General features: G+C 42.7%; 2 protein-coding genes across 2 annotated transcripts; both read right to left on the bottom strand.

Annotated features, from left to right (window-relative positions):
• Positions 1-134: 134 nt before the first annotated feature.
• Positions 135-6248, bottom strand: LOC117808225 (zinc finger protein 513-like). The gene is made up of 7 exons (XM_034677832.1): positions 6102-6248; positions 5602-5824; positions 4199-4321; positions 3941-4075; positions 3245-3751; positions 1600-1784; positions 135-1500 (listed from the first exon to the last, which is right to left on the bottom strand). The coding sequence occupies exons 2-7, from the start codon at positions 5639-5641 to the stop codon at positions 892-894; spliced, it is 1599 nt and encodes a 532-aa protein (XP_034533723.1). The 5' UTR covers positions 5642-5824; positions 6102-6248; the 3' UTR covers positions 135-891.
• A 785-nt stretch (positions 6249-7033) lies between these two features.
• Positions 7034-9075, bottom strand: LOC117808471 (cilia- and flagella-associated protein 251-like). Its single transcript, XM_034678226.1, has 2 exons — positions 8460-9075; positions 7034-7714 (listed from the first exon to the last, which is right to left on the bottom strand). The coding sequence occupies exons 1-2, from the start codon at positions 9073-9075 to the stop codon at positions 7410-7412; spliced, it is 921 nt and encodes a 306-aa protein (XP_034534117.1). The 3' UTR covers positions 7034-7409.
• Between the last annotated feature and the right edge of the window lie 326 nt (positions 9076-9401).

Below are 9401 nucleotides of genomic sequence, written 5' to 3'. Positions count from 1 at the left end.
CAATTTCACTACTTGGTTTTCAATGAGTTTTCCTCATGGTCTCCTGAAATGCATCAGTCACAGACGTCTGGCAAACTCAGAGATATTGCTTGTTGAACACATACATTCATAAATAAAAGCAAAATGCCACAACGGTGTGTAACTGAAGCTTTTCAACATTCACAGCAGCCAGCTTCGTTTATTCCATCTTATCTCTACAACAGATAAATTCACAGTTTGGATGTTTGAATTTTGACTGAGGGGAAGCTGCTTTCTAAACCTGGGCTTGATAGACCGCTATATAATCTGATATTAAACCAGTAATTTCACCAGTGAGCTGAACATCTAAACACAAATCCTACTGAATAAATACTAAAACAAAGCAGAAACAAAGACCAGGTTTCTTTAGGTTGGATGGAAAACTGCAGGTTTAAATAAAACCAGAGTTGTTTGATTGAATGCTTTCTTCTTTTCCCTGAATTTTAGATGTCTGAGGACATTTGGAATAGAGACACTGAAACAGAGTATTAAAGTACTTCATAACTCAAGAAGGAATTAGAATAATCTCTGATGATAACCATACAATAAAATAAAAAAGGAGGAGGCAAATAAGAAGAAGAAATCTGCAAAGCAGCCCAATCTGCTTCAGACCGTGAGATGATCCACCCTGCTGTTATAAAAATAAACAATAAAAAATAGATTATCTGTAGAGGAAAGTTACATTTCTGTTCATCACATTCAGTCGTGGAGAAAAGTTATTAATGCCCCTCCATAAAGTCTGTGCAGTTACAGTCATTCAGTCTGTTAAAGGCACCTGAGTGTATCTCAAACCTGAGCTGAAGGTTCACCAGTGTATACAAAACACACACACACGCACACATGCACATGCACACACGCACACACACACAATATCTAGCTGTGTTCCTTCTCCTGGCCCTCCTGAGGGTCTGTGGCCCAGCTGAGGTCGTTGATGGGTGCATGTTTGTCCCAGCTGTCTGTGTTGTGTCCGTGCTTCCTCTGGTGGCGTTTGTAGTTGTCCCAGTGTCCCGTGGTGTAGTCACACTCGGCGCAGGCGTACGGCTTCTCTCCCGTATGCCGCAGCATGTGTCTCTTCAGGTTCATGCTCTGGTTGCAGGAGTAGCTGCAGACACCACAGTGGAACGGCTTGGCGCCCGAGTGAATGCGCTCGTGACGCCGCAAGTTGGCGAGGTTGCCGCAAGCGTAGCTGCAGGATGGGCACTGGTAGGGCTTCTCGCCTGTGTGCACACGCAGGTGGCGTTTGAGGTTGTCTAGGTGTGAAGACGTGTAGGGGCAGTGCGGGCAGTGGTGGGGCTTCTCCTCGGAGTGGATGTGGGCATGGCGGGCCAGGTGATTGGGGTAATGGGACAGGAAGGGGCAGAGAGGGCAGCGGTACAGCTTTGAGCCACGCTGACCTCGCCTGGACCCACAAGGCACTGCTGGGCTGCAGGGGGGCTCCAATCCATCTTTGGGCAACAGGTCCAATGAGCAGCGACGACACACCTGAAAATGTACAAGAGGACAAAGTCACAATGTAACATGTCCTTGATTTGGATATGACTGTACTTTACCTGACCTGTATACCCTGAAGCTTATATATACCTGTCCCCCGTCACCCTCTCCCTCTCCTTCTGCCTTGTCCCCGTCCAAGTCGGCCTCCTCCAGGGTGAGGCCACATAGCCGGCAGCACAGGGGGAAGAGGAGGACAGGGAGAGGGGCGGAGGGGGAGCCGAGGCCCCCGTATGTCTGGAGGTATCCAGCATCCTGGGACACCCTCAGGGTCAAGTCTGCCATCACCGCATAGAGGAACAACAGACAACAAAAACATTACAATCATACAAAACCTCTCCTTTATATTTAATGTATTCAGTTTGATAAAAAAAAACAGAAACATTGAAAACATCACTAGGAATAGTCCTGAAGTAACTCACCGCAGTTTTTACTAATAAAAAGAAACTTATCTTCCATCTCAAGCTCAAACTTCCTCTTTTACTTCTTCCTATATACTCCTCTTCAAATATTACACAAACTGGTGTTTTATTCTTGTAGTAAAGTCACCTGGATGAAACCCTGTAAACAAATCAGTTCATGTTACTGTTTCACAGAGTTCTTCTGGAAGGATTAATGTAAGGATTCAACACAAAGTGTGGCTTTAATGCTACCAAGTACAAAATAGCTTAAGGTCAGCACCCAACCAGACAGAGCGTCTCTTCCTCATTTTTTTAAGTCTTTCAGTTTCACCTTGTTTGTTCCTCTTTCTGCTATGCATAGTGCTTCTACATTTTCCTCTTCAGGGCTCACACTTTAAGACAACATCAACCCAAAATCAGCATATTTTCATTCCCCTCCCACAGGAATACCTTTATCTAAACCTCTGCATCCATCATCTTATGGATCCTGATGTGATCCCACTTTCTTCGGACAGCTTTAAAGTGATCCAATCTGTTTCAGTTGTTTTTGTTTATCCAACACTGTAACTCAACACGCTGAGCACAGTGTTTGTCTTAGATTTGGTTCTACTAGTTTAAAGATATCTGTGGGATCTTTGACACGAGGCTTTGTTTTATTTTTACTAATGTCACGGCAACACAACCCTGGCACGAGCTCGGTCTAGGGCAACCAAGCGTTGGCTGCCCGTGCCATACTAAAGAAGGAATCAGGTGGCTGTCGAGCAAAAGGCAAAGGGAAAAGGCGGACCTTACCTGTGCCTACTTCTTTCCAGGACACCATTCACGGCTCCGGGACCAGCTCACACTGTTTCCTTCTCGTTACCCCTCAGGGTTTCCGATGACAGTTCATATTTAAGTTAACATATATAACACACGACAAAACTTAACGGAAAAAAGGGGAAAAACTTCGCAAGAATGTCTTTCTACGGCTTCTGGCAACGGCGTCTCTTTCTTCTTGCCTCTCCAGCAGGTGTCTGCCTGAGCTAATCAAGACCACAGCGTTACCGTCTCATTGATAAATTGGTCATGTGACCAGGAAGGTCCGCCCACCTGTAGCTCGACAGCCACACCCCCATACTCTGGACAGTGTTGCCGCAACACTAATTTAAAGAAAACATTGCAAAGTAAAATGTTCATCCTGTCTTGAGTTATTTTGCATATCTTAAGTTATATTTTTCTTTTGTTGTGGCTTTTTTAAAGTCAGCATTTCCAATATATTCTTGCTCTTTCACATGGAATCCCTATGTGTCAAACATTCTTTTAAAGAAAATAAAAAACAGAAAGATCTCAACTAATACCCTCAACTGTATCAGCATCTGTCTTTTTCCGTCTCCCTCGTCTCTTCTCTTTCTCCCTCCTCTGTTGTCTCTCCTGTGTGTGCATGCGCTGGTGTCTCCGCAGGTTTCCCAGGGAGCTGCAGGCATAGTTGCACTGATGGCAGCAGTAGGGCTTCTCTCCCGTGTGGGTGCGGGCGTGGCGCTGCAGGTTGACGAGCTGGGCTGAGGCGTAGGGGCAGACAGGGCAGCAGTACGGCTTCTGGCCGTCATGTGTCCTCATGTGACGCTTCAGGTGGTTGGAGTAGCGCGAGGTGAAGGGACACAGCGTACAGGTGTACAGTTTTGGAGAGACGTCACCAGCTCTGCCCATCTTACCTACATTTCTCCTCTTCCTTTCCGAGGCACCGCAGATGGATCTGTCAGCCATGTTTAACCCCTCAACTTCAGAAGAGTCCAATAGTGATTCATGCTGAAGGCCTTCCTCACAGTTAAGACAATACAGCTCCGCCCCCAGGTCCAAGCCCACGCCTGGAACAGAATAAATGAAATTTGATGTGAAAGAAGACATGACTGAGGAGCTGTGGTAATCTCATGTACAACATGAAAAGAAAAATAAAGGTCACAGACAGGCCTGACAACATCGTGACCAAAACATTCTCTCTCAATATTTGTGTCTTGGTTTCACTCAACACATTCAACACAGTTAACAACATTTACCTAGATCTAAACCGGCCCCCAAAGGCGTGTCTCCTAGAAGCTGACCACATCCTTTGCAAGTGAGGAAAGCTGGGAAGGTGGAGTCTATTGGTGCTGAAGGGTCATCCTCCACACTCAGAGAGAACACCGTCATACCTGAAGAACAGATTGAACTTATACACCATATCATCACATCTTACAGACTTGTGTCACTGTTTTCAGTTTATGTAACTGCAGTGGACTTCCAAATGTAAGTGATTAAGTGAATGTGTTTCTGACCTGCTTCTCTCTCCAGCCCTATTATTTCAGAATCTCCAAACTCCAGGTCTCCACTCAGCAGAAAGTCAGACTCCAGGACCAGGCAGCCCGGCTCACACGTCACTGCCCCGTCCTCAGACTCCACTGAACGCACACAAACACAAACACAGAGGAAAGTCTTTGTTGAATCCATTTACCAGAAAGAACACTGTGATAGTACCTGCAAGCTTTTTTTAATCTAAAACATAAAACAATTGTTTAATTGATTATTAAAGACAGATGTTTTAAGATGGACCATGTGGCCTATTTTTGAACAAAAGAAACGTAGAGAATTAGTGAAGATGGACAAAAAACAGAGGTTCAGAGGAAGCATGGGAGTGGAGGAGACATGCAAAGGAAGTCAGTAAGGATGAGATAAGTGCAAAGGAGGCGTGGAGATGAAAAAGGAAGAGAGAGTCAGGAACAGGAAAAGGAGAGAAGGAGGGGATGAGACACAAAGGGAGAAAATGACCCTGAACATCATGTATGGTTACTCTTTCTCTACATAAACAGAATTCCGCTTCTTATTTCTTGCAAGGCTTTAAAGCTGGAGAACAACCTGAACCTTATTTAAGATATTGAATATGAAGCACCTAATGTGAGTTAATTAAAAAGACCAAGCATTCCCTTGTTGCTTCTTTTTATTGTAGTAACTGAAGACGTTTGGGTTCTAGACTGTTGGTCCACTGTGGAGCTCCTTTCTAAAATGTTATAGATCAGATTTAATCCAGTTTGATGAAACCAAGAGTCGTATATAGGAGTGATATTTTAGATCATGTTTTCACACGTAAGCTGACTTAAACCCACGTTGTTACCAGCCTCTATAGAAACACTGCTGGAAAACCACAAGATGCAGTTTCAGACAAAAAATAAAAATAACTCACTCTCAAACAAACAGAGATAAAGGTGAAGTGAGGCTGAAAGACTGAAGTCAAACAGGAAGCGATGTAAAAAGAGAGAGGAAGACTGATGAGAGGAGGAAGAGGAGGTAGCAAAGGGAGGTCAGGTACAGGGGCTGCAAAGAGGAAGTCAAGAACGGAAGCAGGGAGGAGGAAGAGAGGAAGTGGAGAGTCCAACTGAGAACATTCAGGATGAGATAACACACACAAACATGTCTACTTAAAGGACAACATGTCTCCAGCAGTCTTCCTCCCTCACACACAATGAGGAAGAGACCTAGCCTGGAAAGTCAATATGTTAGACCAGTTAGGTAACGTTTGATAAGGTTGTTTCCTTGACTTCAGGGAAACTTTAAAAGAGCTGTGTTAAGATTTACTTACATGGTAAGCTTTTTTCTTTAATTGGACATTAATTTAAGAGTTGTGAAGAGACACACTGGAACATTATTCACATTCAAACGTCTGAAATGTGGCAGTTAAACTCACATTTCACCGGCTGAGGGTTGGATTGTTTCCTTCGTGGCATCTTCACCTCTCCTCGGATCAGGTCCTGGTCCTGGTGGAGCTAGAGTCCGACCGTCCGTCCGTCACCCAGCCAGCCAGCCAGCTAACTGCATGTCATCATCATCATCCTCATCATCATCACCTCCTTCCTCTTCCTCTTCCTCCAACGGACACTAACGGCGGTGGTGTCATCCTTCCACAGAGGCTGCAGACAAACATGAATAAACATGAATAAACTGTAATAAACTCTGAGTTCTTCCCCAGTTTCACTTCACAGCTACACAATAACCCCCTTTAAAAGCTCCCGTCTCTTTAGAATGGAGCTGTGAGTCATTCTTTATTATTGTTTCGCAGTAAATAGACGACGCCATCTTGTTAGCATCCTAGCTAGCCGGTCAACATGAACACACCACTTCCAGCCGTTTGGCCCCCAAACAGGTGATTAAATAAAACAATTTGATGTCAAGTTGATTCAAACATACCCGCGATAAAGTTCCAAACAAGAGTTCCTTTGAGAAAGTTCCTCTAAGTGTTTAAAAAGGACTCTTTAGTGGACAAACTCATACCACCTCTGGCAGCGGTACGCCGGGTCCGGGCTCTGAGTGACGTCACTGACAGGGTGAAAGGGATTGTGGGAGTTGTAGTTTTTCCCTGTAGTGTATCACGTTGGTGGATAAAAGTTTGATTTATAAAACACTAAGGAAGCCCTAAAAGAACATTATTAGAAACTTAATATTTTTTATTTTTTTAAAGAGTTCATTTGTATGTTATCTCTAGAAAACAAAGCTTCTTTCAGAGAAAATAAAATGTATTTAATCACATTCTTTTAGTAAGGAAGAGGATTAGGGCCACTGAAAAAAAAGAATTAATTTAAGGTAAAACTTTTTTTATTTTTTTTATTATTATTCTGAGAATAAAGTCAGAATACTGAGATTGTATACATATTTACAGGAAGCCTGATTCTTCCTGCTTTCTTATCATATTCATGGACTTATTCACTGTGTGCAGAATGAGTGTGTCTGCTGATATGAAGGTTAGAGTGTCTTCTTAAAATAAGATGGTAGGACATGTCATTAATAGCCTATATATAAACTCAGTGAGTGGCAGATCATTAAAAACAGGGAATAATGCAGAGCAATTAAACTACAAAATGTTACTAACTCTGTGCAAGAGTAATGAATAATGCATAATATACTGTATTATATAATTATCTTTGCCATATTATATTATGTTATATTACATTATTATTGTAACTGGGATCAATAAAGTAATATCTTATCTTAAAGTGCTCAGGCTTTGAAAATGACTGAGTGTTTTTATTAGTAAGTATCCCTGAGGAACGTCATACACAAAACAAAAAGCAGTGATGCTCTGGCAGCTTGTTTAATATACCTTAATTCCATATAAATATAGTACAGTGGTGATTAACAGGGCATGACTTTCACATTAAATGCAAAAACATGTGAGTTAACTTTATCAACTTTATTTATACTAAAACCTGCAGTCAACTATGCATGTAACCTTAAATAAACTGTGTACACAAAGACATGTTGTGAACAGGCGACAGCTATAAAAATAGAGCTGATTTCAAGATAGTGGAGAGTTCTTTATCAACACAAAACCAGGCTTCAGCTGGTTCTGTTCTTGTCACACAGAATGGGTGTTTCATAGAGTTGTTGCTGAGTCCTACACATTTCTCTATATGTAACCAATGAGGACCATTAATTGCTAGAACAGGATCAAAGATCTACCTGATCAACAGAACCAAACACTATATTTCCAGGGCCTGATCATGAGTCCATCATGGCCTCAAACTCATCAATCCTCTGCCGGGTGTTTCCTCTCCGGATCCTCCTGTAGGACACAGTTTTAAACTTTGATGCTTGACTGCTGCCGTTCTTCTTATCGTCCGCTGCATCAGCCCCTGAATGCTGCTGAGAGTTTTTACCTCCCTCCACTTTTTCATCATTCTCCTCCTTTACTTCCCCTGCAGAGTTTTCTGTGCTGGATGAGTTCTGGGCTGGACTGGGCTCATTGCTTTCTGGTCCTCCTGCTTCAGTCGACATTCCCAGACTGTTACTGAAGTCCTGTAGCTCTGCAAGTGCAAACATTTAATGAGACTTTGAGTTGAACTCAGAAAGTTTTAAAGGTGAAGCTTTCATTGATTCTGTGCAGTGTTTTGTTGAACTTATCATTTGCTTTTGGCAGTGAGTGTCATCTTTGTGGAATTTTAATTAGACTCGTAATGAATGAATTATCTCTCTGGCCTGAATCTTCACTGTGAGTAATTGTGCTTCAGCCAATCACAGCAGCAGTTATGTAATATCCTCTGTACACTGCAAAACAAGGCAAAGTAAGAACCTGAGATCAGACTTTTTAATACTCACAGCAACAAATAAGGTAAGGTTTTGAAAGTACAATGAAGCTAAAACACCGGGGACATTGTGTAATGTATGAAAGTTTACTTTCCCTTTTTACTGAATAACTAATTCTGGGGGATTATGTTTCCGTGCAACAAAATCAAAGTAGTTTTATACTTGGAGGAAATACGGTGTGTGGGTTTGACTGCAGTGCAGAGTGCAGCATTATTTTGTAGTAGTTAAATTATGTGCATTTTAATGTCCCCTTGTCATTATAAATAGCTCACAATGCAAGAGGGTGTTGTATTGCACACATAGACTGACACACACTAAATCTTTTAAAGTAAACTCAGCCCAGGATCTAATTCAGCAGAAGTGCTTCTTTAACATCATCTTAGTGTTTCTGAGTGTGTGTGCAGTTTAAAGAGAAAGACTGAGTAAAAGCAGAAGATGCAGGACTTCAGTGTCAGTGGTGCTTACCTGCGTGTAGATCAGGTATAATTTCCCAGGTGTCTTCGTCCACTGCTTCCTCTGCTAGTTCAATGTGGTCTCCTGGGGCAGGAAATGATGTCACTGACAGGGTTCCAAATCTCTCCTCCAAACGCTGTATCTCCTGGTCTGTGAGGTATCTCAGATTCAGACCAGCGTGGACAGAAGGCACATGTATGTGTGTCAGAGAAACAGTTTTTGTTTCAGCTCCCTCCTCCTCCTCTTTGTCCCTGCCCGCTGATGTGGGATAAATGTCCCCGTTGTGGTTTTTGGCAGCGTCTGAGAAGTTGTTCTCATCTCCCTGAACTTCCAATCCTGTTTCTGCTCCATCACCTCTCAGAGTTTCTGCAGAGTCCAGAGGACACGGTGGAGCGGAGGAGTTCCTGGATTCTGACTGGTGGAGCTGAAGCTCTTCTTCTTCTTCTTCTGCATCTTCTTGTCTGCCTACCAAGGCCTCTGTTTCTTCTTCTCTTACACCAATCAGATGCTTCTTTTCTTCCTCCACGTCCTTTTCTTCTTTTCCTCCGTCTTTCTGTTGTTCTTCATTCTCTTCCTCCATCTCATCTTCTCGCTCGCTCACATTTTCTTCCTGTGTTCCAGCTGTCATTTGTTCTTGTTTTTCTTTCTCCTCCTCCTTTTCTTCTTTTACATCAACCTGTTTTTGTTCTTGCTTGTCTTCCTCTTCCTCATTTTCCATCTTTTCTTCCATCTCTTCTTCTTTTTGTTGTAGTTCTTCTGTCCGTATGTTATGTTCTTCTTTCACCTCCATCATTTCTGTTAGATGAAGTTGGTTTTGTTCTTTCTCCTCCCTTTCTTCCTCCTTTTCATCTTTTTCTCCTTCATATACTTCATAGTCTCCCATTTCCTCCTGGGGTCCACTCCAGTTCTCTGCTCCTCTCTCTTCCTCCTCTTTTATCCGACCAACATCTTCTT

The sequence above is a fragment of the Notolabrus celidotus genome, chromosome 24 (assembly GCF_009762535.1).
Source record: "Notolabrus celidotus isolate fNotCel1 chromosome 24, fNotCel1.pri, whole genome shotgun sequence".
Classification (NCBI taxonomy): domain Eukaryota; kingdom Metazoa; phylum Chordata; class Actinopteri; order Labriformes; family Labridae; genus Notolabrus; species Notolabrus celidotus.
The sequence above is the reverse complement of the archived record's forward strand: the minus strand, read 5'-3'. Positions and strand labels throughout refer to the sequence as shown.